At 34.0% G+C, this 27983-nt stretch overlaps 3 protein-coding genes across 4 annotated transcripts; all 3 read left to right on the plus strand.

The window, feature by feature from the left end:
* The first annotated feature begins 6495 nt into the window (after nt 1–6495).
* LOC146908747 (uncharacterized) lies at nt 6496–17531 on the plus strand. The gene is made up of 23 exons (XM_085725380.1): nt 6496–6826; nt 7132–7239; nt 8169–8317; nt 9232–9313; nt 9484–9899; nt 10204–10636; nt 10718–10941; nt 11231–11426; nt 11577–11722; nt 11874–12048; nt 12189–12242; nt 12568–12747; nt 13017–13129; nt 13794–13970; nt 14508–14565; nt 14707–14766; nt 14862–14903; nt 15009–15139; nt 15226–15361; nt 15455–15532; nt 16059–16175; nt 16808–16870; nt 16971–17531. Exons 1-23 carry the CDS (start codon nt 6680–6682, stop codon nt 17055–17057), a joined length of 3372 nt encoding a protein of 1123 aa, XP_085581506.1. The 5' UTR covers nt 6496–6679; the 3' UTR covers nt 17058–17531.
* A 1520-nt stretch (nt 17532–19051) lies between these two features.
* On the plus strand, nt 19052–24294 carry LOC146908748 (TMV resistance protein N-like). Its single transcript, XM_085725379.1, has 5 exons — nt 19052–19752; nt 20149–21244; nt 21507–21782; nt 21875–22927; nt 23423–24294. The coding sequence occupies exons 1-5, from the start codon at nt 19247–19249 to the stop codon at nt 23903–23905; spliced, it is 3414 nt and encodes a 1137-aa protein (XP_085581505.1). The 5' UTR covers nt 19052–19246; the 3' UTR covers nt 23906–24294.
* A 336-nt stretch (nt 24295–24630) lies between these two features.
* Nucleotides 24631–27573, plus strand: LOC146908749 (heat shock cognate 70 kDa protein-like). Of its 2 annotated transcripts, none has more exons than XM_085725381.1 (3): nt 24631–24770; nt 25352–25591; nt 25727–27533. In XM_085725381.1, the coding sequence occupies exons 2-3, from the start codon at nt 25372–25374 to the stop codon at nt 27394–27396; spliced, it is 1890 nt and encodes a 629-aa protein (XP_085581507.1). In that variant the 5' UTR covers nt 24631–24770; nt 25352–25371; the 3' UTR covers nt 27397–27533. The 2 variants fall into 2 exon arrangements, with proteins under 2 accessions (XP_085581507.1, XP_085581508.1); XM_085725382.1 differs by having other exon boundaries at nt 24675–24770; nt 25336–25591; nt 25727–27573.
* Nucleotides 27574–27983: the final 410 nt, after the last annotated feature.

The following is a 27983-nucleotide window of genomic DNA, read 5'->3' on the forward strand; positions in this document are numbered from 1 at the left end:
ATTTTTAGATTCTTTTCCTATTCTCTAAATTCCGTGAATTGATTTTTTTTTCCTCTTTTTCTTTTATTGTTTCTTTCTATGCATGTAAAATTGTTCACAATAACAATGACCATAGTTAAATATGTTACTGAATTTTAAATGCATAAGAATTAACAAAAAAACCCGTGCATCGCACGGGTTAGAGTCTAGTTCTCATAAACGCTTAATTTCTTTTCTTATTTTCAATTGATTTCTCTTTTAAAATTATTCATTCAGATCAAAACAAATTCTGCAGGAATAATGTTCACGATTTCAATTTGAATATGGTAAAATTCATTCACACTTTGTTTTTCAGATTTTACAATCCACTCACTCACTCACTCTTCCAATTGAATTGATAAAACAACTTTTAGGTTTTTGCGTGTCTTTCGTTACTGGAAAAAGGCAAACAACATAACCGCTTAAGTTTGTGTTTGGAAACGTTCAGAAACTCATAGCCTTCTTTTCCGGAAAAAAAAAATGGTAGGTAGGGGTGAACTGAAGTTGAAAAATTGGAAAAAGGGCAAAATTGGAATTTTTGGTAAATTGTAGGGTGAAGGTATAGATGCAAGGGTATAGGGTAAAATTTCCTAATGATTCTCCCCAAGAGACTCATAACTAAGAAAAAAAGATGTATAGTTTTGGGTATGGTTGTTCTCTCACGTCCATCTTTTATGTTCCTGAAATCATAATAATAAGGGTTATTTATGATTTGGATTCATAACATTTAAGAGAACTTTGATTTCGGTCCTTAATGAAAATCAAATTATATCTATAGCATCGCATATTTCTTTGATTTTGGTCCGCTTGCTATCCTGTCACTCAAAAAGTGTTGAGGAGGACAGAATCTTATCACGTTTTTTTTCATTTTTCTCACTTATGATCTTTGAACAATGTTACTCTCATTTCGCTCTGATTGATGTGCACTAGTGTTTTGATGACTAAATTTGGCAAGTATACTAAATAGTTTTCAAGTAATAAAGTAGACAGTAAAATATCTTCATAGAGATTGTCGTTTCAATTAGACAACTAGCTAAACTTATTAAAACAATAAATAAAAAACAAATAAATTGGGTGGAATTTGCAAATTTGCTTTGATTGTGCAAAACAACTGAGTTTAATGCAGAAAAGTAAATAGTTTTTGATTGCATGGTCTAACGGTGGTTAGGATTCTCTGAATCCCCTTTATTTCCTTGTTGCTGTTGGATTAAAGACAAGTAATTATCACTTATGAGACAAGAGTTATATTTAATGGATGAGTTTGTGAGATTTTAACGTTCATCCAGCTATAGTGTTGCTCCCGTTGATCACAATAAGGTTATATGCGCAATACGGAATATATGGTCGTCCATCTAAAGTGGTCTGTATGCCCTCATAAAATTGTTAAGGTTGGGACTTACTTTCTTAAAAGTAATTGAAACACAAACAGTTGAGATTCATATATTGTCATCTAAAGGATCTACCTATCCCTTTGAATCTTAGAAGTGTACCACATACCCTGAATGGTCCTTAGTAGATTAAATCGATAGGCCTAACCCTACCTTACTAAGGGAACACTATAATGTTTTTAATGCAACGTTCGAAAAAGCTGACCGAAAATATGTTATGTTGCCCCTGTTTCTATGTTCAATTAAGAGACTCTAGGTATGTCACATTCCCTATAATTCCTAAAAGCGTTAAGATCTTTGCATATAAAAATTAAATAAATTTCAAAACATAACTAAAAAAAAGACTTGAATTAAATTGATCCAACAAACAAATAGATTTTCATCTTAGAATCTTATCCAATTAGGTTTAGTTACTCATGGTAAAAATAAATTTCAAAAGAAATAAAACATATTATAAGAACAAAGATTGATAAGAGACTCATCCTTTGACACTCCAAGCACCTGCCTTTCTCTTGAATCGCTTTCTTCTGAATGAGAATTTGTGAATGAGGGCTCTTGTATTTATAGGTATATTTCCATATGGGTTTGGGTTGAAAAACTAGGGTTTTCCCAAACCCCGTACGGGAAAAACAACAAAATGTTGTTATTTCTAGAAACCACACATGCTTCGCGTGTTGGTTGATGCGGCTCGCGTGTGGTACCTAAAAACAACGCTTTTCAACACCGTTTTGCACATATGGGGCGCATGGCACTTTTTCCCAATGCGTTTTTTTTTCCTTTTCTTTGTCTTTTTGAGTGCTTTCTTCCTTCAAACTTGTCTTGGGACTTGAGATAGAATTTCTCAACTTGTAACGTCTTTAGAGACCTCTTGAATCTTCATTGCATGTCGTCCCAATTCTTCATGTGTTGCTTTTCCGAATTACATGATTTTTCAATGAAATTCATAAAAAAATCTAAGAATTGGTTGGTTTAGGGAAGAACTAGAATTACATGACTCAATATGTAAACATTAAAAAATATCCCTTAAACCATTAACAACTATACTAAAGCCACAATTTTAAAAATCGGACCAGTGATCGACTCAACAAGGGTACTAGGTCATTGAGTCATTGGTTGAACCGCTCGGTCATTGGTCAAACCGAATGAAGAATCAGATGACTCGGTTGTATGAACCGGTCTCTATAAAAAAAAAATCTCTATATTAAATTGCATTTAACCGGGAGACAGAGGCCTAAAATTTGGCTATATATCTAGTTAAAAACATATAATTATTCGGTATTATATTTTTTTAAGGAGTTATTTGATGTTGACATGTTGTATATACTCCAAATATTTTTAACACATTTTTCAATTTATTTTTTGGTTAATGCATTTTTCATATTTAAATTAATAATACAGGTGTAAATAGAAGCATGTTAGGAAAGCACAACAGGAGGAATTAATTTTTTTTTTTGGTTACATAGCGAAAACAAAGGAAAGAAAAACAACAGAAGAAGGAAAAAAAAACAAAAAAGAAAAAAGAACAGAAGGAACTACTCTCTAGAGTAGAGGGTTCCTACTGCGTCCATCCTAATAAGATGCAAGAGATCATCCGGAGGGGAGTCATGGTAGAGCAGCTCAGTGTCCGAATTAGCTCCAAGTTTAGCAAAGAAGTCTGCACAGTGATTTCCTTCTCTAAGAGTATGACAAACAATGACATTAATTTGCCCAATTAAATCCTTAACATCTTGAATCAAGACAGCATAAACATGGTAACTCATTGGAGGCCCCTTGAGGAGGTTGATACAATGCAAGGAGTCAGTATAGCAAACAAGCTCAATTATATTCAAGCTTTTTGCCAAGATAAGCCCCTGGTAGATAGCGTAAAGCTCAGCATACAACATATCAGAAGTAGCATTGATGCAGCCAGAAAAACCTGATAAATAGAAACCTGCACTATTTCGAATAATTCCACCAAAACCAGCTCGCAAGGGTGTACCCAAACAACTACCATCAACATTAAGAATAGGACAATGATAATTTTCATTATTCCATCTAATGAATCTGTCAACCTGAGCAATTTGAGTATTATTTTTGAAACAAAGATTGAAAGAGTCTACCATACTGTGAATGTTGTTGGAGAGGCGACTGAGGGACCATGTCTCGTTATTGAGACACATGAGATTTCGATGACGCCAAGCCCACCAAACAGTAGCTGCAAAAATGAAAGAGAGATGACCTGATACACTCTCCTTTAACCAACGGCTCACCTCCATATCTGAAAAGAAAATCTCATCATGAAAACCCACATGGTGCCAAATGGATTTTGAGTAGTTGCAGTCACGAACACAATGAAGAAATGTCTCATCTTCAAGACCACAACGGGTGCAAAGAGATGAAGAGGCCATATTCCTGTTTTTGAGCAAATAGACAAAACATAATGACTTGTATGAGAACTAAAAGGCCTTTTTGGTTGTTGGGTCCAAGAACCTTACGCTTATAAAGCCCATATTAAGAGGATAACACCGTCGTCTTGATAATGTAGTAGAGTTATTTTAGTTTGGTTTACTTTGGTTATGTCACGGGGACAACAAACACTCTTCAGCCGCCACATGAACTCTTCATCATAAACTCTATCATCCAACAAGAGTTTCTTCTACGAGATCTAGCATTCCTTTTAGTTATGTTGTGATTTGTGAACAAAATTATGGCTTCTTATGTTTTCTCTGTTGTTTTGCTTCTGTGCGTTGAGATCTATCACCTCTCTCTTTTTCTCTTTGATGAATTTTTTTTCTATGAAAAGATTAATTTTCAACTAGATCTGGGTTCACCGGTTCAGTCCGGTTTTGACTGGTTTATGACATTTTGACCGGTCCAATAACACACCCAATCCAATAGCTTAACCGGACCGGTAAGTGGTCCGGTTCACAGTTCAACTGATCGGATCGGCCGGTCCGGTCTAATTTTTAAAACTATGACTAAAATTCATCTTATATGGGCCAAATCTTTACTAAAATGCCTAAAAAATATGCTGAAAATAATGTAAGATGATCTCTCATCACAACCCCAAACTTAAACTGTTGCTTGTCCCCAAAGAATAAAAAGAATTTGAATTATAAATTTGCATAAAATTTGTTGACGGGTCGGACATACATTTATGAAGAGGTTGCTTATATCATTATCCTTTCCATTTCAAAGCTTGATTAACTTACCATTTTCATGCAAGCGGAACAGACTTAGAGAAAATAGTTCATGCTTTCAACCATAAACTTTCCCTAGATACACGTAAGATCACTATTTTATTTTCAAGTACCATTTTCATGCAAGCGGATCAGACTTAGAGAAGATAGTTCATGCTTTCAACCACACACTTTCCCATATACACACAAGATGACTATTTTATTTTCAAGATGTGTCCATGTTATGTTTGTTTATTATGTTCGACATTTGTATGGTCATATTATGTTCAAAAAATGTCAAGAAAATGTTAAAATTATATCTATTAGTGACCAAAATCAAAACGTTTTTTTTTCCTTCGTGAGGATAAAAATATCTCATTTTATTTTTTACGGACTAATATGAAAATTTGTTATAATTATATATATGAAAAAACTTATTTAACCCTATTAAAATTTTAATTTCAAGGGATTGTTTAATACATTGAATTTTGTGGAATATTTTAGTGAATTCCTAGCATGAAAAAGTCTTTTAAGAAAACATGATATTTTTTTGGATTAATATTTATTTTTAAAATTGACCCTATCTCTCTTAAAAAACAATCAAAAAAATGTGTATCAAGAATACTATGAAAGAGACTATGTTATAATAATTTGTCTTCAATGATTCCTTAAAGGTCCGTTTGGTTCGAGAGTTTTGGAGGGAAGGGGAGGAGAGATTTTTAACTTGAAGTGTTTGGTTCAATCTTTCAAAATTAATTGTTTCACATATCAAAATGATGTTTTTTTTTCTTCTTCTAAGAAATAAAAAAAATGATGGTTCTTATTAAACGATAATTTTAAACTTTTCTACGTCGCGAGTAAATTGTCCATTAAACTCTAGTTAGTATATAAATCAAAGTTAAAAATTTACTTTGATTTATTTGTTTCGCTTTTAATGATGTCGAATATATAATTGTATTTGATGTTGTTTATGAATTTGAATGAATAAATAACATTTTGTTTTTCCTTAAAAAAAGTAACATTTTGTTTTCGTAAAAAAAAAATATTTTTAGATGGTAAAAAAATGATCCATTTTTTTATTTTACTTTTAAAAATTTTAACCAAAAAGGAATTTAATTTTCCAGTGTGATGTTGTTGGGTTGGGGCCATGTAAAAGATATGATATAAAATATGTTATTTTATTTTTTTTAAAAAAATTTTAACAAAAAAAAGTGTGCACAAAGAATAATGTGAAAGAGACTATGTTATAATAATTTATCTTCAATGGTTTCTTAATTTTTTTTTATAAAGTCATTTCAAATCCTTTACAATATTACTACGACATAAATCATTCAAAATATAAATTGTAAATTTAGATAGTCTTTTAAAATCATAATCCAATACACTTTTAAAAAATAAAAATTGATATATTTAAACGAAAAATGTCTCCGTGAACTTCACTCAGTTGGTAGGGACAACGTATTATATGCATGGTTCGGAGTTCGAACCTCAAACACCACACTTCTTCATATTTAAAATATGTGAGCTCCGACCAATAAGTTACTTGACTAAGAAAGTGAGCTCCGACCAATAAGTTACTTGACTAAGAAAAAAAAAGGAAAACAAATATATTTAACCTTTTTTGAAATTAGTTGTTTGACATAACAAAATGATTTTTTTTTTTGAGAAATAAAAAAATGATGGTTCTTATTGGACGAAAATTTTAAACTATTTTACCTGTTAAGTAAAATGTCCATTAGATTAAAATCTGATTCATTTTTTACATTCTTAACGATGTTGAATATATGGTTGTGTTTGACGTAGTTTATCAATTTGAATGAATGAATAACTTTATGTTCATACGATAAACTTTTTTTTTAGAGGGTAAAAAAAATTATCCAATTTTTTATTTTATTTTTTAAATTTTAACCAAAAAAAATTAATTTTCCAGTGTGATGTTGTTTGGGTTGGGGCTATGTAGTTGAACTTGGTTCATCTTCTTCCCAATTCCCAATCCCAAATCCAAATCGCAGATCAAACCTCAAAATCCCACATTTCCATCAATCTTCAATTCCCTCTACAAATTCTCGATCTATGATCTCAATTACAGTAATCTGAAACAAATCTAAGAAGAAGATGTATATGGCATATGGATGGCCTCAGGTCATCCCTCTAGACCAAGGACTGTCTCCTTCTGAGCACAAGATTGTTTATTTCAAACTCATCAATCGTTTGTTGTTAATTGTTTCCCCTACTCACTTTGAACTTTGGAGCTCTTCCCAGGTACTTGGATTCGATCCGTTCATTTTTTCTTCAATTTTTTTGTTTAAAGTTTGGATTTTTAGGATAATTCTGATATGGGTTTGGGTTTATTTGATGTGGGCCATTGGAATTTTGTATCTATATTCAATTGTAGGAGTTTTTATATAATTTTTTGAAAAAAAAAATATGAACTTGATTTATGTGTATTGGGTTTTTATGATTTTTGTGGAAAATGTTGAAGTGGGTTATATAGAGGTGTATTTGATGTAATGTGGATATAGTTTGAGCTTAACAGTGTATTTTGATTTTTCTGTCGGTTGATTCAGCATAGAGTGAGATTGGGGAAGTACAAGAGAGATTCAGATTCATTGAAGAGAGAAGGAGAAAACTTGCAGGCTGTGTGGAGTCCTGATGCTAAATTAATTGCTATTCTTGTAAGTGTCCTGCTGTGCTGTGTGATTAACAATGCAGTTCAACTTTTTCGGTAATATCTTTAGAGAAATGTGACAAGTGCCCTTAAGGCACTAGTTTAGAAGTTTAAAGTGGAAATTGTATCTTGGAAATTGTGCATTCAAGACATTGAAATAACAACAAAAAGTATCTTTTTATCCATGAAATTTATCAATTATTTCTATTTTTGAATCCTTAACAAGTGCCTTAAGGGTACTCGTTAGCATAACCCTTATAATATGCTTGCGAGTTTTATGTTTGATTACCTGTTTTTTTGGTTTAAAAAATGGAATACGAGGTTTTTAGATGTTTGCATATGAAATACTATCACTCATGTTTGCAAGATGCACATTACGCCATTCAAATTACATTTAGATGTTTTTTCTTGATTCAGATCAATATACCAATTTTCGCTTTTAGTCCCTCTAAAATTTTTCTTCAAACAATGGTCCTCCAAATGTTTTCTATCATCAAATTCGCTTGTCGCTTTTAAAGACAGGACACATTGCACTGTATTGCGGGACTAAAACCGAAAGATGATATATTTATAGGAAACAAAAACTTATGTTAAAATAAGGTTTTGGTGCCTATAAATATATCATCTTTCATTTTTAGTTCCTCTGTTCAGTGTCACGTTTAACTTACTTTAACAACAAGGACCAAATTTGCTGACGGAAAACATTTGGGGGACCATTGTTTGAAGATATTTTTTAGACTAAAAACGAAAAATGATATATTTATAGGGACCGAATACTTATTCAAGCCAAACTTTTATTTCTAAGATATTCTACCTTCAATTTCGTTTCAGGCCTTTATTTTGTTCATGTTGCAATTAACTAATTCCTTGAAGTTAATGTTGTATTTTAAGTATCTTGTATTATATTCCTAATTCACCTGTATTCTCTATTTGCAGACATCTTCTTTCTATCTTCACATTTTCAAGGTCCAATTTTTGGATAAAAAAATATACATTGGTGGGAAACAACCTTCTGCTTTGTGCCTAGCTACCATATCTCTTCTTCTTTCTGAGCAAGTTCCTTTTGCAGCAAAGGATTTGTCAGTGTAGGTTTCCTGCCAGTATTGATTTTATAACTTCCTTTGTCTATGTGAATAGTGCTTGTCTATGTGAATAGTGCAATTGAACAAAACTACTATTGGTATGGATTGTGGAATGAGTTGGAATTTGAAGTCCTATATTGGAATAATATTTTGGATTTATAAGTATGGTATACACAAGATAGTATACTTTCCATTTGATGAAAGATTTATTGATTTTTTGGTTTCTGTCATCAATCAACCATCCTAGCTTTTATACGAAGACATATGAATGTTTTTATGTTATATATCTCCGACAAGCGTCCTCACGCAAGTGTCCTTCGAGCTCAAATGGAACTTTTTATTAGAGGAGTGAGGGTGGAAAGGATTGAACTCTGAGTCACTTGCTTATAGAGGCTTTCATAAAATGCTATGAATCAACTACCCAAAAACTTAAACTATCAAGTGAAATATTTTTTTTTTTATATCTCGAACAATTTTCATAAATTTTGTTTCCACAATGCTACTTATCTCCAAGATTTCTGATAAGTAGAATTGTAGAAAATTCGATGAGAAGTAGGAGTTTGGTATTTTATAAATCAAAAGTCGAAGAAAATAGAAATATTATATAAGCTCCGAATATTATGTTCCTTAGAAAAGTCTGCATCCATTTGAGTTATGCGCCAAGATGTCAATGTTTTACAACGTGTTATTGGTATTTATCATAATATGTGACATTAATTATAGTGACAATTTAGTGTCTACATGTTTCTTTTAACTCATTGCCATTCTTTAAAGAGATATGATATATTTAATAAATCAAACTGTCATTCCCCAATACTTCCTGAGAAGTTTCAAATATTTCCCGTATATAATAGTCAAAAGTTGAAAGCATTTTCTATGTGATCTTGACGCTACTCTTTACACAACTCTTTTGTCAGGAGCAATATTGTTTGTGATAACAAACATATGCTGCTTGGACTTTCCGATGGAACTTTGTACAGTATGTCTTGGAAGGGGGAGGTAATTTAAACATAGAACGCTCAACAATTTTGGACCTTGCATCCTAGTTTAGCTTATTTTCTATGGTCAATTGATCACTGATTTACCGAAAATATTCTACTGAGTTTACATCTTTCTTTTTTGTTTCGATGTATAACAATATTACTACCATTTTATGATCTCCTACACAGTTCTATGGAGCTTTCCAATTTGATCCACATCCTTCTGCTAGCTTTGACGATTCTCAATTACCACATCCGTTAGAGAATGGTCTTTCTCCTAAAGGCCTCCCAAAGGTTTCTACGCCCAATCACATTCTTCCCAGAAATTCTGAAATCAAGCATCTAGAACTTTGCCTTTCATTGAGGTTGCTATTTGTCTTGTACTCTGATGGGCAACTTGTGTCATGTTCCATTAGTAAGAAAGGGTTAAAGCAAGTTGACTGTATTAAAGCAGAAAAGAGGTTGGCTTGTGGAGATGCTGTATGTGCTTCAGCAGCTCTTGAGCAGGAAATTCTTGCTGTTGGTACCAGAAGAGGAATAGTGGAGTTGTATGATTTGGCTGAATCAACATCGCTTATTCGCACAGTTTCCTTGTATGACTGGGGGTAAGTTTTATTGAATAATATATGCATCTAGCTAATCGGTGTCATTGAAGAATTTTGTCATTTACTTCTCCAAGTTTCGATGCTCAAATTCTCCAGCTGCTTGTGTGTCAATACTCTGGCTTAATATTGTGTCTCCTTAATATTTATTTGTTAGTTTTGAAAGTCTTTCATCGCAACTTAGCTACTCAAGAAAGAGCAGAACATTCTAGTTATTCCAGCGTCATTATCAGTATGTTGGGACTTTTGTTCAATGTTATGTAGATGGACTTTGGTTCTATGTCATGAAGTATGCTACTTTTTGCAGATTTTCGATGGATGACACTGGCCCTGTTAGTTGCATTGCATGGACACCTGATAATTCTGCTTTTGCCGTTGGGTGGAAGTTAAGGGGGCTTACAGTTTGGTCTGTTTCCGGGTGTCGCTTGATGTCAACAATCCGTCAAATAGGTTTAAGTTCTGTATCTTCTCCAATTGCTAAGCCAAACCATGATTGTAAGTATGAGCCATTGATGGGTGGCACCTCACTGATGCAATGGGATGAACATGGATATAGACTTTATGCTATCGAGGAGAAATCTTCAGAGAGAATTATTTCATTCTCTTTTGGAAAATGCTGTCTTAGCAGAGGTGTTTCTGGCACTACATACACCCGACAAGTGATTTATGGTGAAGACAGGTTGCTCATCGTGCAGTCAGAAGAGATTGACGAGCTTAAAATGCTGCATCTTAAGCTTCCAGTTAAGTGTTTGATTGCCAAACTTTTAACATGTAGCCTTAAATGAATGAACATCACTTCTAAAATTTTAAAATTTGCACAGGTTTCTTATATTTCCCAAAACTGGCCTGTTCAATATGTGGCAGCTAGTCAGGACGGAATGTACTTAGCGGTTGCTGGTCTTCATGGTTTGATATTGTATGATATACGAATGAAAAGATGGAGAGTCTTTGGAGATGTTACCCAGGAACAAAAGATTCAGTGTAAGGGCTTGCTATGGCTGGGAAAGATTGTTGTTGTCTGCAACTATATTGATTCTTCCAACACGTGAGATACTTTTATTTGCTTACGTATTTGTGGTTGGTTCTTGCAAATTATAGTGTTCGTCAAAAATATCTTTTTTAGCCGATTGTTGTTTAAAATTAACAGTATACATGCCTGGAAAAGCCTGATTTAAAGGATGTTCATTTTTTTTACCCACTTAATTTGCTTTTCAAAGTCTAGGCCTGATTGAACCTAAAACTATAACTTTTGCAACTTTATCTGTACCATCTGCAACATACAAAACATTTTATTCTACATTCAATGGTCTCTTACGTCTCCTTATTTATCTCAGGTATGAATTGCTCTTTTACCCAAGATATCACCTTGATCAAAGCTCATTGCTCTGTCGAAAACCATTGTTTGCAAAACCAATTGTGATGGATGTGTACCAAGATTATATACTTGTTACGTATAGACCATTTGATGTCCATATATTCCATGTGAAATTATTCGGTGAATTAACTCCTTCAGGAAATCCTGATTTACAGGTAAATGCACACTCATAAAATTCATTTCCTCCTTTTTTGTTTTTGTTTTCAATGATACTACTATTCAACATGCTCTTTTTTTGTTTTTTCGATTTTTTTTCTATTAAAAATTGTTTGTTATACATTTTTAAGTGATAACATGACAAACAGCTTTCTGCAGTACGAGAACTTTCAATTATGACTGCCAAGAGCCATCCTGCTGCAATGCGATTCATTCCTGATCAACTCCCAAGAGAACTGATTTCAAAAAATTACATTTCATCTTCATCAGATTCATTAACAGCAGAACCAGCCAGGTAATGTCCTTTTGAACAGCATGTAATCTCTTTCTCCAGTTTATTTTACCACTTCTCTAATTGAAACGATCCAAGGTAAAATGTCACAATCTGTAAATTCAGAATGCTGTATTCTTTGTATAGCATTACTTATGAAAATGATTTGTTCTAGGTGTTTGATATTGAGGTCAAATGGGGAGCTTTCGCTTCTTGATTTGGATGATGGACGGGAGAGAAATCTTACTGATTCAGTTGAGCTTTTTTGGGTCACTTGTGGCCAGTCTGAGGATAAAACAAATTTAATTGAGGAAGTTTCATGGTTAGATTATGGCCATCGGGGTATGCAGGTAATTAGCTGTTAAGATCTTTCTTACTACCTTATGTACATCCTTAAATTTTGTTAGGTTTAATGACTTTTGATTCACCCTCTAGTATATTTCCTTTTTTACTTCTCTGATAGTTTTTACATGGAAGTTCATTGTTGCAGGTTTGGTATCCATCTCCAGGTCCCAATTCTTTTAAGCAGGAGGATTTCTTGCAGGTCTGGATATTTATTAGGATGTCGTAGGATGCATTGAACACAACTCGGCTATTTTCTAGTTCATTATTTTAAAATTTCTTTCCCTAACATTAAATTTTGTAATTCATTCCTTCGATACTTTTTGTTAATATGTTTATAGAATCACATGAAACTGTAGGTCCTTATACTGTTGATTGGCTTCATATTGCATCATCTTACTTTTATCTTCTAGGTATATAGAAATTGTAAAAAAAAAAAGGCTATTTGAAGCAACTTCAATAAATTTAGTCATTCCTTTATTCAGGAATTGGGTAATTTACTGATTTGTCCTTAATTGGTTTTTCAGTTGGATCCAGAACTGGAGTTTGATCGTGAAGTATACCCTCTGGGACTTCTTCCAAATGCCGGTGTAGTTGTTGGTGTTTCCCAGAGAATGTCATTTCCATCAAGTGCAGAATTCCCATGTTTTGAGCCATCTCCTCAAGCACAAACTATACTGCACTGCCTACTGCGCCATCTTCTTCAGGTATTTATTACATTGAGTAAAATTGAAGTGGTTAGAATTGCTTGAACTCTTGATCCATATTTTATTTCTGAGGCATTTGTTGATTTCTTTTTTTGCTTTTGCATTTATTGCTTAAAAAGGACATCTTGTCAGTGTGGGATATTTTTCTCTATATGGTCCCAATAGATTTCTGTGTCTATTTTTTTTTTTTTTTGTATTTTTTCAATTTTGTTTTCCTAAACCCTAAGAGGGATAATCTTTGTGATTCTTATTATTTATGTGTCTGCCAGAGGGACAAAATTGAGGAAGCTTTAAGGCTGGCAGAACTATCAGCAGAAAAACCCCATTTTTCTCATTGTCTAGAGTGGCTTCTTTTTACAGTTTTTGAAGCAGATATATCCAGGTACTTAATTTGGAAACATTAATAGTTTCAGACTTTTGAGTTTAATATGTGAGTTTCAACCCATATGCTTATATGTCACTACAGGCAACATTTCTGCCAAATATTATAAGGAGAATCTTTAGTTCTTACTGTATAATTTAACAAACTCTTGGCATATGATAAGTGTTGGTAGGCTGCTCTTAAAGATGGACAGTTATAAAATGAACTCGTCATCATGGGAAACTGGGTTCCCTCCTAACTTGATATGGCTTAAAATGGGGGAATTTTGGGAAAATATTAGGAGAAATTCTTCTCCATAAAAACGTTTAGTTTAAGGGGCAGAGAGGCCTGCCTTAGACGGTGACATAAAGCCAACTATTTGGACAAAAGGGTCGTGAGTTTCAGCAAACAGTTTGAAGAATAAAGAGAAGACAAAGTAGTTGGTTTGCACAGAATAGTTTATTGGTTTGTTAAAGGGGATTCGTCAAACAAATGAATAGGGAGAAGTAAGGAGTAGGGGATTCTGAAACACGGTATTACTTTGATGCTAAGGCAATTTGGTAGTTGGCTATAGTTTCTTGCGATTTTCCTTTGATTGAGCATGAGTGTAAAAAATTCTTGTTTCAAAACATAGCTGCCAATTGGTTTTTGTCTTGATTGGTTATTTTCATGCCAACTATTCCAGGCCAAATGTAAACAAGAACCAGGTTTCAGTTCTTAAATATGCAAAAACTCTTTTGGAGAAGACCTGTGATCTTATCCGAAATTTTCCAGAGTACCTAGATGTTGTTGTCAGTGTTGCAAGAAAAACAGATGGTCGTCATTGGGCAGATTTGTTCTCTGCTGCTGGAAGATCAACAGAGTATGTCTTTCAAACATCTATGCTCTTCATTTTGATTTCATCGTTGATTAATATTGGGTATGTGCTAAAATCTTTCAAATTATGGAATTCCTTAGAAAAATCCTTGATGGACGAACTTGGTAATACCATTTGGCATTGTGCTAGATGCCAATTTTGTATGGCTTGCAAGAATATCACAATAATGTTGCAACATTTCTGTTATTAAATTTCTACCTTTGTTCAACTAAATGCTTCATATTTTTCCATGCTTCTGGATGTTAACAAATCAAAATGAATGAGACATATTTTCTCGTGTGAAACTTAGCTTAAAGAAACAGAGAAAAGAATCATACAAAGAATAAAAGTTTTACCTTTTATTTTGAACATGATTGCTATGCTGTTTTTCCCCTGCAAAGTCATCTGACTTTTGTTGCCTTTTTGGCTTGTTAATACTCTATACAAATTCCTTAAAAAAAAAAAACTTGATACAAATTACAATATATTTTTTTCATTGCTGTATTTTAATGTGTGAATGATTCATTTTTGGCTTCTATATAGATTGTTTGAGGAATGTTTTCAACGTAGATGGTACCGCACTGCAGCTTGCTATATACTTGTAAGAGTCACCTGCCTTTCTCAATAGATTTCTTTATCTGTTGAAAGTAGAAAGATTATCATTCTGAATGCCAACTAGTGGTGAGAATCTAAATATAGATATACTCACATGATCAATTTCATTTCATCTCCAATGTAACAGGTAATTGCCAAACTCGAGGGTCCTGCTGTGAGCCAGTACTGTGCTTTACGGTTATTACAGGTTTGGGCTTCGCTGCTTTAATCATTTTATTTAATTTTATTTCCTTATTTTAAGCTCAAGTCACATCAATGATGTGAATTATCGAACTTATGCAGGCAACACTCGTTGATTCTTTATATGAGCTTGCTGGGGAGCTGGTAATTTCTTGAAACGCTATCAGATTATTCACTTCAGCTGGTCAATTAATGTATCATACAAGAGATTATGACTTCTTGCATAAATATTTTCTTTTGGGTCCTCAGGTGAGGTTCTTACTAAGATCTGGTAGGGAGTATGACCAAGCATCATCAGCTGATTCAGATAAACTGTCTCCTCGATTTCTAGGCTATTTTCTTTTTCGTTCTGCTGAGCGAAAGCAAGCATTGGATAAAAGGTTCATGTACAATTTAGTGAATTTTTTTCTCTTTTCCTAGCATCAAAGTTACCAATCATACTAACAAATATTTTTCTTTGGAGCAGCACCTCATTCAAGGAACAAAGTGCTCATGTCACCTCAGTTAAGAATATTTTAGAAAACCATGCAAGTTACTTGATGGCTGGGAAAGAGCTCTCCAAGCTTGTAGCATTTGTAAAAGGCACTCAGTTTGATTTAGTGGTAAGATCTTGCTGATTGACTTGTTCTAATCCCCTTATGATAATTTTCCTTCATTTTAAAGTGTGTAAATCGTTCAATGATAACCAATCACAGGAATATCTACAACGCGAAAGGTATGGAAGTGCTCGGCTGGAGAATTTCGCTTCCGGGCTTGAACTAATAAGCCAAAAGGTTTGAGATTTTAACATTTTGAAATCAAAACTTATTTTCTGATTGTTCCCTGTGCTTCATTTCATTGGTCTTAAATTTCATCGACCCAATAATATATTGCTTTCCCTGTACTTCCTTGATATTTTATTTACCGAAGTCTTAATTCTATGCTCTGTGGTGATACTATGTGGTGGTGCACATTTGGTTGTTTAGGTATGGGTTTATTAGTTAATAACTATGCCACTTAAAAGTATAACCTAATAAATGGGATCAAACTTTTGCTCTAAATGCTCTCATATGATATATGAGGATACTTTATCCTCCTGATATTCCTTTTTTTTCTTCTTCAAAATATTCCCTTTTGTAAGAAAAAAAATCTCTTCAAAATCGAAATATACTACAATTCTACAAATTATCATTAAGATCTTAGATGCAAGAACACTGATTATTTACTGCCGTAGCCAACTTTTTACTATAGGTATGTGTGTGTGAATTTTTTCCTTGATCTATTTCTTCTATGTTAATGAATACTGTTCTGTGTTATCAGCTTCAAATGGAAACATTACAGAGTCGATTGGATGCGGACTTTCTCCTGGCTCATATGTGCTCTGTCAAATTTAAGGAATGGATAGTTGTTCTGGCTACTCTCTTGAGACGTTCTGAGGTATGTTTAGGTTCATTGTGTATTAGACATTGACACTGAGATATGAATTATGGTGGGATAGTATCAACAGTAAAGATTGGAAAGGAGAGAATGAGATTAAGGAAGCTTCTCAATTAAAATAAATTATGGTTCTTCACTTACGAAAATAAGTCTTTATAACTTATAAACTTATATGTTTATGGAGAAGTGTTTTTTTTTTTTTTTAAAGAAGCTAAATTAGCCCACTCAAATTAGCACCAGAGAGAAGCTAATTGTTAAAAAAGAGTTTCTAATAAAATTGAAATACAAAAGCTAATTTAATTTATACAAGAAGCTATTGTTTAAAAAATTCATTGTTACTGCAAGATTGCTTTAGCATTTATTTTTCCGGACGTGTGATGAGAAGTTAATCACAATGAACTTTGAGATTTCCCTGCAAATAGGTTGTGCTTACTGTTTAGACTTTCTTGCTGGAAATATGTCACAATATCCCGAATAACTTTTTTCTCCCCTTTTCCTTTTCCTATTGAAGAGATGACCAAATGCGTCAAAGGGATATACTTTTACATATATTCATCACTTATGGATCTTTTGCTATTTTTAGAGAAGGTTCACTTTGATGATTAGCGTATTCTTTTGTTGATCTTTTACAGGTTCTTTTTGACTTATTCCGTCATGATTTTCGGTTATGGAAAGCCTACAGCAGCACCCTGCAGGTATAACTATCTTAGTTTTTCTGATGTATATGATAGTAACTATGGAAACTATACTTAATGAACAAAATTGTGCTTCCTGCTGGTTTTTTATGCACTACAGTCACACCCAGCCTTTACTGAATATCAAGATTTATTGGAAGACCTGGAAGATAAACTTTCATCTGTTGCAAACGAGGAAGAAAAATGAAAGCAATCATAGATTTCACATCTGTACTGTGGTCCTCATCGGTTTCCTGCTAAAGTAGTTTGCTTCGGAGGCTTTTAACCTCGGCCCGCATCATAGTTCGATGGATCATGCCACACTGAAAGGACTATGCATCATTTCCCTTGGATTTGATCATGCGGGGACCAGAAAACATCATTGATGTACTGGTTAAATTAAGATGATATTGGGGTCACCATTTTTGTGGTGTTCTATTCCAATGAATTCGGGCTGGAATAGTACTTGTAGATAGAGGTTAGAAATATTTGTAGGAAAGGCTTGTTCATGTATGAGGATTTCACTATTCTTTTTACTTTTAAATTATCCACACTTTGTAACATGCGATTTTTGTACAAGCATGAAACATATCCATCCATCTGTATATATTGGTTATCTGCTCTTGATCAGTTCAACATTATTTTAGAGTGGATTTTATTTATGCAATTGATGTTTTTCTCCCTTGATCAGTTCAACATTATATGCTCTTGATCAGTTCAAAGATTTTTTTTTCATGTTTGATGCTCTACCATTTCTTGACGAGTTTAGACACTGAACTCTCCAACACACATTCTTATTGGGATGGAATTTATGTGGATTTCACTAGACCCTTTTCCCTTTTTATAGGACTAACTTTCAAAGCAATGAAATCGATATGCAATCCATTCAATGGGATTTCACTAAATCATGAGATCCTCCTATTCCTTATTTATATAGTATTGTAAATAGGGATGAATGCGCATTGTTTATCAAATTTGTACACTTTATATTAAGTAATAACCTTATGTATAATGTATAGTAATTGACGAATTGGAATGTTGAATTATGTGATATTTATCTTCTTTTCCCAATGTGATATTATTTTATAAACATGCATTTTAAATTTCAAAACAACTTGAATATATGTTACTCGGTATTTATATTTGAAATAGTATATTGTATCATGATAAAGAAAGTAGCATGGTCTAGTTTTTTATGAAACTCTAAACTTAATCAACCTTGTAAATAGTTTACGGGTTTTGTTAACGAGTGCCCCCAGGGCACTCTTTAAACATTCCAAAATAAGCAATTATTCTTTTAAAAAAGTCAAATATTTCGATTTCCAAGACAATGATTACATGCATTTTTAAAAATACTTACTACTTATGGGTCTTAAAGAGTTCCCCGGGGGCACTCGTTAACATTTCCCAGGTCTTTCGTCCCTGCAAATATAGGTCATTCAAATTTTCGTCCCTGAAGGTACCAATCCTTCCAATTTGCCACTGCAAATATTAATCATTTGAAAAATGGTCTTAATTACATCTGATTAGTAACTTTAGGGACGAAAATTCAAATGACCTATATTTGCAGTGATGAAAGACCTATTTAAGCCAACCACCTCGCTCAATCATCACTTGCCACATGGGCACCATGTCGCTAATGATAGTCCACCTCAGCAGAAAAACCTAATTAAGACCAAAAGTCAAATGATTAATATTTGCAGTGGCAGATTGGAAGGATTAATAACTTCAGGGATGAAAATTCAAATGACCTATATTTACAGGGACGAAAGACCTATTTAAGCCTTAATTTAATGACTATATTAATTAATTTAATAATTATTGAAAATCGATAAAGTGATAGGAGGTATAAAAATTTCATAATTAATATCAATGGATGCTATTTTATTGACATAAAGTCACTATTTTGTACGTTAGTTTTGAGTTCAATAAGATTACAAGAGTGACAAGCAAGAAAGTGAGAACTGGACTTTCCGGGTAGTGAATGTATATTGGCAAAGCAAAACTAAAGTTATGCCATAAATTCAAAGGCAGATACAACATAAGATTATTATCTGTATTAAGTGTAAACATCGTACTAATATTACTTCTAAGCTCTTAAGTCACCAAACTAGTTTCTCCTCTCTTTCGCTGGTAGGCCATACTGTAAAGTGGTCTTTGTTTATCTTATTCTATGTTAAATATACTTTCATCTTTTTCCACACACTCCTTTCTTTCACAGTAGACTAGAAGCTACCATACCACCTTCCACTCAATTTCTTTTCCAACAAAGCCAACATTGTCTTTAAAAGCTTGTATTCACTACCAATAAATTTGTATCAAAACACTGCTTTTGTTACAAGATATAGAATAACACAGCACAATACGAGCTACAAAGTTGTAGCAATTGTTGAACAAATGGAAGCCTCTTCTTCTTCTTCTTCTTCTTGCAGTTCAAGTTTAACCACAAGTTTATGCAGCTACCATGTGTTTTTGAGTTTTCGAGGAGAAGATACACGCAAAGGATTCACTGATCATTTATGTGCTTCCCTTGAAAGAAAAGGGATCACAACTTTCAGAGATGACAAAAACCTTGAAAGAGGAAAAATCATTTCAGAAAAGCTAATCAATGCAATAAAAGATTCTATGTTTGCCATCACTATCCTCTCACCAGACTATGCTTCCTCCACCTGGTGTTTGGATGAACTTCAAATGATCATGGAGTGCAGCAATAACAAGGGTCTTGAAGTTTTGCCAGTCTTCTATGGTGTGGATCCATCTGATGTAAGACATCAAAGAGGATGTTATGAGGAAGCTTTCAGAAAACATCAAGACAAGTTTGGTCAACACAGTGACAGGTTTAACAGATGGAGAGATGCTTTCACACAAGTTGCCAGTTACTCTGGATGGGACTCCAAGGGCCAGTAAGCTATCTCATCATTAGACTTTTGTTTTTAATCTCTTGATCTAAATGTTGATTGTTGATTAAATAGGTTGGAAAGTTCACTTAAACATTTAGAAAGTTCAGTTTTCGCATATTATTTTCGTGCTACCATATACATACACAAATATTCTGTAACTTGTATGTTATTAGCAGTACATATTCTTGACCAACTCTGCCTGATATCAAATGTCAAGCATACTCAATTGTATGAGTTTAACTGTGTTAAAAATTCAAAATCACACTCATGTACTTGCTTGACTTTACCTTGTAATTATCTGAAGGGCATGTTAAATATACGAAATCATTTCCATATTTTCATTTTATTTGCTGATGGCTTGGTTGTTTGTTGGGCTCTTCTTTCCTTCTGTCTGAACAGGCATGAGGCGTCACTAGTAGAAAACATTGCTCAACACATACATAGAAAGTTGGTTCCTAAATTGCCATCTTGTACAGAGAACCTAGTTGGGATTGCTTCAAAGGTGGAGGAAGTAAACAAGCTCTTAGGTATGGGGTTGAATGATGTTCGCTTTATAGGCATATGGGGTATGGGCGGCATAGGCAAGTCAACTATTGCTAGAGCGGTCTATGAAGCAATCCGATGTGAATTTGAACTTACTTGCTTTCTAGAAAATGTTAGAGAGATATCTGAGACAAATGGTTTAGTTCACTTACAAAGGCAACTTCTTTCTCATCTGAGTATAAGCAGGAATGATTTTCATGACTTGTATGATGGGAAAAAAACAATACAAAACTCTTTATGCAGAAAAAAGGTTCTACTTGTTCTTGATGATGTGAATGAATTAAACCAGTTGGAGAATTTGGTTGGGAAACAAGATTGGTTTGGTCCGGGAAGTAGAGTAATAATCACAACGAGAGATAAACACTTGCTGATGACACATGGTGTACATCAACCTTATGAGGTTGGGATGCTATTCCAAAACGAAGCCCTAAATCTCTTTTGTTTGAAAGCCTTTAAAGGAGATCAACCACAAGAAGATTATTTGGATTTGTCCAAAGAAGTGGTGGAATATACTGGTGGTCTTCCATTGGCACTTGAGGTGTTAGGTTCCTATCTATATGGAAGAAGTGTTGATGTTTGGCATAGTGCTATTAAAAAAATAAGAAGTGTCCCACACCCTAGAATCCAAGATAAACTGAAAATAAGTTATGAGAGTTTAGATCCAATGGAGAAGGATATTTTTCTAGATATTGCTTGTTTCTTTAAGGGAATGAAGAGAGATAATATAATGGATATATTAGAAAGTTGTGGTCATTTCCCTCAAATTGGAATTGAAATTTTGATTGAAAGATCTTTGATAACTCTAGATTCTGTGAATAATAAACTGGGAATGCATGATTTGCTTCAAGAAATGGGTAGGGATATTGTATTTCAAGAATCTCCAAATGATCCTAGTAGACGTAGCAGGTTGTGGTCTCAAGAGGACATTGACCGCGTCTTGACAAAAAACAAGGTACTAGTAGGAGCTAATATTTCTGCAACTGTCGGATAATTGGTTTTATATGAAATAACTAACAAGTATAGTTTAACTGATATGCACTGTCAGTGTAAATATCTTTTACAATGTCAATTAATAACAAATAATTTAATGAGATTTTAAGGTAGTTAGGACAAAAGTAATCGTTTATAATCATCATTGATTACCATTTTGTTTGCTTAAGTTTGTGTTTTCCTTGATTCTATAAGATCATGTATTTGTTATTATGGTTTTGTAGGGAACTGAAGCAATTAACAGTATTGATATGAAATTACTTCAACCATATGAAGCACATTGGAACACTGAAGCATTTTCAAACACAAGTCAGCTAAAATTTCTCAGTTTAGGTGAGATGCAACTTCCTCTTGGCCTCAGTTGCCTTCCTAGTTCATTAAAGGTTCTTCTCTGGAGAGGGTGTCCTTTAAAAACTCTGCCTCTAACAACTCAACTGGATGAAGTTGTTGACATTACATTATCTCATAGCAAAATTGAACAACTTTGGCATGGAATAAAGGTAAGAGACTCTTTAATCAAGACCTCTATTAATTTTTATCACCATGACATTTGATGCTGATAACTTGTTCACATTTTTACAATTTTGAGCAGTTTATGGAAAAACTGAAGTACTTGAATTTGGCTTTTTCCAAGAACCTAAAGAGATTGCCTGATTTTTCTGGTGTTCCAAATCTTGAAAAATTGATTCTTGAAGGCTGTGAAGGCCTAATTGAGGTTCATCCATCCCTTGTACACCACAAGAAAGTTGTTCTGGTGAATTTGAAAGACTGCAAAAGTCTTAAATCTCTTCCAGGGAAGTTGGAGATGAGTTCCCTGAAGAAGTTAATTCTTTCAGGCAGCAGTAAATTTAAATTCCTTCCTGAGTTTGGGGAAAAAATGGAAAATTTATCAATGCTTGCTTTAGAAGGAACAGATATAAGAAAACTGCCCTTATCACTTGGAAGCCTAGATGGACTTACTAATTTGAACTTAAAGGACTGCAAAAGCCTGGTTTGTCTTCCAGATACCATTCATGGATTGAATTCCCTCATAATTCTGGACATTTCAGGATGCTCAAAACTTTGTAGATTGCCAGATGGTTTAAAGGAAATTAAGTGTTTGGAGGAACTCCATGCCAATGATACTGCTATTGATGAACTACCTTCCTCCATTTTCTATCTCGATAGTCTTAAAGTATTATCATTTTCTGGTTGCAAAGGGCCACTGACCAAGTCAACAAACTGGTTTCTTCCCTTCAATTGGATGTTTGGGAGTCAACAAGCTTCCACTGGATTCAGATTACCAACTTCTGTCCTGAGCTTACCTTCTTTGAAATATTTGAACCTAAGTTATTGTAATCTTTCTGAAGAATCAATCCCGAATTATTTTCACCACCTATCATCTTTGAAGTCTTTGGATCTAACTGGTAACGACTTTGTTATTATACCAAGCAGCATTTCTAAACTTTCATTGCTGATATTTCTTTGTCTAAATTGGTGCCAAAAGCTTCAATTGTTGCCAGAGCTTCCATCAAGTATGACACAGTTGGATGCAAGCAATTGTGATTCACTGGAAACTATCAAATTTAATCCAGAAAAGCTATGTAGTCTATTTGCATCACCTAGAAAACTGTCCTACTTTCAAGTACTTTCTAAGAGATTTGAGGTATGTATCCTCTCATTATCTGTAACCGTGTAATTTTTTTTGAAGTACTTTAATGGTGATGCATTAAGTCAATCAATGCATAATAACATAGGACACAAATAGAGTATGATCTGTAGGATTAAGGCCTATTCTGATTGACTTATTTGTGCTTCTCCACTGGCATAAGGACTTGCGAGACTGTTTCGGAGAGCTTATGAAAACAACTTATGACATGTCCATAACCTCTCCAGGATAGCATATAAAAACAACAAGTTATATGAAAAGAGCTTGACTTTATTTTATCGTTTGTTATAAAAATAGCTTATACATAAGCATTTATATGATAAACACTTAATTAAACTGTTTAGTCAAACAAGACTTAACTTTGTAATAATAATGTGTCTTATGCATTACTCTCACAATATATAAGAATTTCAGTTGTTAGTTTACTTGAGGATGGCTATGACATAATCTCCCACCTTATTATTTACTAAATTTAACAATTATGTGTTTCAGGGACGATGTCTTCCCTCTGCAATATTTGACATGCTTATCCCTGGGAAAGAAATTCCATCTTGGTTTGTTCCTCAGAGAACTGTTTCCTGGGCAAAAATACAAGTTCCTAATACTTTCCCTGTGGATGAATGGGTAGGATTTGCTTTGTGTTTCCTACTAGTGAGTTATGCTGACCCACCTGAATTGTGCAAGCATGAGATTGATTGTTATTTGTTTGCACCTAATGGTAAGAAGTTGATCACCACCAGGAGATTACCTCCTATGGATCCATGTTATCCTCACCTTTATATTCTCTACTTGTCCATCGATCAATTTCGCGATGAAATTCTTAAAGATGATTACTGGAGTGAAAGTGGCATTGAATTTGTATTGAAATGTTATTGCTGTCATTCGTTGCAAATAGTGAGGTGTGGTTCCCGTTTGGTTTGTAAGCAAGATGTTGAAGATTGGAGCAAAGTGACGAGTCATTTCAATGAGAGTTGAAGATATGCGGGGATCATAAAGTTGGTCCTTGACAATAACATTATTCCTTGAGATGCAAGTAACATGATATTACAAATTGGTCCAGCAAGATGCTGCACATGCATCTTGAAGTAGTATCAGATGCAGAACAAATCTTAGATATTAGAAAGTTTGAAACCTGTTTTAGTGGCCTGTGTTTAAACAAGCTGATAAACAGTCCAAGGTAATCAGCTACTTGGTGTGGTTTAAATTTGAACTTGATTGATACGATAATGATTTAGTTCTGTCTCATGTAATATTTCATCTATATTTAGGTAAAATTGAAAGGAACAATTTATTTTTCTCGTCTTTGATGTCGTCAATGACATATCTTATAGTCTAAAATTCTATACACCATTTTCTTTTGACTATTGTCTGGAATATTTTATTATTATTTGATTATATTCCCATGTAATCATGGAGACAAATATCTTTATAATAATTATCCTCTAAAAAAAATCTTTATAATAATTATATTTCAAATTGAATAATAATTAATTAAATATTTGATTAATTGATATGGGCTCAATACGAGTGAAAATCAGCACGGCCCATTAATTAAAAGAATAATAGGAAACCTAATTGACCAAAGAAAGACTATGGTCTTCAATATATCAGATTGACAATTTTTTTTTTTTTTTTAAGGAATACCAGACTGACAATATTAATGCCTCTTTCCTTAAAAAAAAAAAATATTATTGCAACTTCTCCCTCTTCTCATCTGAAGAGTGCAATTGCAATACGAGTCTAGGTTGAAGAAAAACCAAAAGAGCAGCTGCTAACCTGTGTTTCAGATCAACACCTCTCTGTTTTAGACCGTTGCTTGTAGGGAGGCTACCATCAAAAGGTTATTCCTAATACCTAATTCCTAGTATGCTTAATAAATCAACATGTCGTCGATCCTAGTTTATATGCATGCTCATCTGTTTATTCTGCGTTAAACTATGATTATGGTTTTAATTTGTATAGAGCATGTCATTGATGAACTATGAAATTAATTCCAACAGTACTAACTCTCATGAATACGTCTACTAGTGATAACTAGTGATTATGACCTAGTTTTTTGTTTTGTTTAGGAAAATAGTATTATTAGTTATCAAGTAAACCAGTGCTTATTTTAATTCATAGCATCTGAACTTTGAACCTCATGCTTAAAATTGCTGTCACGTCCGTCAACTCATCGATTGAGCTGTCTATTAGGACCTAAATATTGTTGAATAACCTACACTAGTATTGAAAAATTGTCTGAATTTCTTAAATAATTTTATATACATTTAAAACACATTAATTTGTGATACTTCCAACTACCGAGGAAGAATAAAAAGTCATAGTTTCTGATAGGCAAATATAAATTCATTTTATGGAATATTAAGCAATGCTTTATCTCTTTCTCTTCCAAATTCTGAATTCAGATCCTCTCTGGAACAGTTTTCTTCACTTGAAACAGAATGGCCAAAAAATATGAAGGACCTGCAATTGGAATCGACCTTGGCACGACCTATTCATGCGTAGCAGTTTGGCAGCAGTGTAACAATCGAGCTGAGATCATCCACAATGATCAAGGCAATAGAACCACACCTTCTGTTGTAGCTTTCACTGATTCACTAAGGTTAATTGGTAATGCTGCTAAAAATCAGGCTGCCTCAAACCCAACCAACACTATCTTCGGTAATTGATATTTCTTTTTTTGTTTTTTTCATTCTCTCTGTTCACATTGTTTTATAAATTAATTTATAGTTGTTAATACGCTTTCACTAGAAAAGAGAAAATTATATATCACCGACATTTTATTTATTTATGCAGATGCGAAGAGGTTAATTGGAAGGAAATACAGTGATTCCGTTATTCAGAATGATATAAAATTGTGGTCCTTTAAGGTCATTGCTGGAGCTGATGACAATCCCAAGATCCTTGTTAAGTACAAGGGCAAAGAGAAGTGCTTTGTTGCCGAGGAAATATCGTCTATGATCCTCTCAAAGATGCAGGAGATTGCAGAGAAATTTTTGGAATTACCCGTAAAGAATGCAGTGATCACAGTGCCAGCTTATTTCAATGATTCTCAGCGAAAAGCCACCAAAGATGCCGGCATTATTGCTGGCCTCAATGTAATGCGGATAATCAATGAACCAACTGCTGCTGCACTTGCATATGGAATTCAAAAGAGAGGTAATTTTGTTGTTGGAAAGCGAAATGTATTCATCTTTGATCTTGGTGGTGGCACCTTTGATGTGTCTCTTCTCACACTTAAGGATGATAGTTTTGAAGTAAAGGCCACTGCTGGCGATACTCACCTAGGAGGTGAGGACTTCGATAATAGAATGGTGAATCACTTTGTGAATGAGTTGAAGAGTAAGAACAATGTGGACATTAGTTTGAACCCAAAAGCTTTAAGGAAGCTGAGAACTGCTTGTGAGAGGGCAAAGAGGGCACTTTCGTTTGACATTGAGGCCACAATTGACATAGATGCTATCTGTCAGGGTATTGACTTCTGCTCATCAATTACTCGGGCGAAGTTTGAGCGACTCAACATGGACCTCTTTGAAAAATGTATGGAGATTGTTGAGAGTTGTCTACGCGATGCTAACATGGACAAGACTATGGTACATGAAATTGTTCTTGTTGGAGGTTCTTCTAGAATTCCCAAAGTGCGGAAACTATTGCAAGACTTTTTCAAGGGTAGGGATTTGTGCATGAGCATAAACCCTGATGAGGCTGTTGCTTATGGGGCAGCTGTGCAGGCTGCTTTGTTGATTGATGGCATTGAGAATGTTCCAAATTTGGTCTTGCGAGATATCACACCCTTGTCGCTTGGTATATGGACAAAAGGAGATGTCATGAGTGTAGTGATTCCAAAGAACACTCCGATTCCTATTAAGATGACTGAGGATAGATGTAAGACAAGTGTAGATAACCAACTTGGTGTATCCATCCATGTTTACGAGGGTGAGAGAATAAAAGCCAGTGAGAACAACTTGTTGGGTTTGTTTCGTCTCTTTGTTCCTCCTGCTCCCCGTGGCCTTTGCATCAAAGTATGTTTTGCTATCGATGCAGATGGTCTATTAAATGTCACTGCTGAGGAAGAAACAACTGGAAACAAGAGTGAGATCACAATAACAAATGAAAATAGAAGACTTTCAACTCAAGAAATTGAGCGAATGATCCAAGAAGCTGAGAAATTCAAGGTTGAAGATATGAAGTTTCGAGAGAAAGCTAGAGCAGTAAATGCTTTGGAAGATTATCTTTACAAAACGAGTAAAGTAATGGAGGATAACAGTGTTAGTTCCATGCTGGCTCCTGCAGACAAAATGAAGATCGATTCTGCGATTATGAATGGAAAAAGTTTGATCGATAATCATGGCAACCAACACAACGAAACATATGTGTTTGTGGAATTTTTAAAGGAGCTTGAAATCATCTTTGAATCCTCATTGAATAAGATAAACAAAGGTTCCCAGAGAAAGTTTGAGCAATGAATTTACAGCATGAGTTAAGTAATGAAGGATAACAGTGTTAGTTCCATACCTTGGAGACAAAGTAGTGCTAAAAGAAACATGTGTTTATGGACTTTATGAAGGAGCTTGAAAGATCAACAAAGGTTACTTGCTCTGATGACGAAATTGATTTGGAATATTTTAGTTTTTTTATCATATGTTTATGATGGTGTTGAGTATTTTCCCTAGGTTATGTAGACTAAGTTAATTATGAAGTTTATTTATGTAATGTCATGATTAAGTGCAGAACATTATTAGATAGGTTGCTTATATAAGTAGGACTATCTTTTCTGTTTTGAGCAGTGTGCTGTCATAATTACAGCAGAAACTTATCTTGCACTCTATGTATTTCCTATAAGTATGTTTGTCTTAATGAATGAAAGCTTATGTTGATGCTATTAAAACCAACAAATTGGTATCAAGAGCTCCTTTGATCTTAAGGGGACAGTGAGTAAAAAAAAAAAAGAGTGAGAAAACCACAACCCAACAAAACATAAAACCAGAATGGCATCAAGCAGCTCCTCTTTGCCTCCACCTCCTGTATTTGCAGGAGAAAACTATGACTTATG

Source organism: Medicago sativa, chromosome 7 (assembly GCF_051527215.1).
Source record: "Medicago sativa cultivar Bolivia chromosome 7, Bolivia_mono, whole genome shotgun sequence".
Lineage (NCBI taxonomy): Eukaryota > Viridiplantae > Streptophyta > Magnoliopsida > Fabales > Fabaceae > Medicago > Medicago sativa.

What these genes read in the sequence shown, in the direction of transcription:
- LOC146908749 (XM_085725381.1), top strand. Translation starts at nt 25,372, where the DNA reads ATGGCCAAAAAATATGAAGGACCTGCAATTGGAATCGACCTTGGCACG. An exon ending in CCCAACCAACACTATCTTCG is followed by an intron (nt 25,592 to 25,726) that starts GTAATTGATATT and finishes TTATTTATGCAG; the next exon opens with ATGCGAAGAGGTTAATTGGA.
- LOC146908747 (XM_085725380.1), top strand. Translation starts at nt 6,680, where the DNA reads ATGTATATGGCATATGGATGGCCTCAGGTCATCCCTCTAGACCAAGGA. An exon ending in AAGCAAGCATTGGATAAAAG is followed by an intron (nt 15,140 to 15,225) that starts GTTCATGTACAA and finishes TCTTTGGAGCAG; the next exon opens with CACCTCATTCAAGGAACAAA. An exon ending in CTCTCTTGAGACGTTCTGAG is followed by an intron (nt 16,176 to 16,807) that starts GTATGTTTAGGT and finishes GATCTTTTACAG; the next exon opens with GTTCTTTTTGACTTATTCCG.
- LOC146908748 (XM_085725379.1), top strand. Translation starts at nt 19,247, where the DNA reads ATGGAAGCCTCTTCTTCTTCTTCTTCTTCTTGCAGTTCAAGTTTAACC. An exon ending in GCGTCTTGACAAAAAACAAG is followed by an intron (nt 21,245 to 21,506) that starts GTACTAGTAGGA and finishes ATGGTTTTGTAG; the next exon opens with GGAACTGAAGCAATTAACAG. An exon ending in TACTTTCTAAGAGATTTGAG is followed by an intron (nt 22,928 to 23,422) that starts GTATGTATCCTC and finishes TATGTGTTTCAG; the next exon opens with GGACGATGTCTTCCCTCTGC.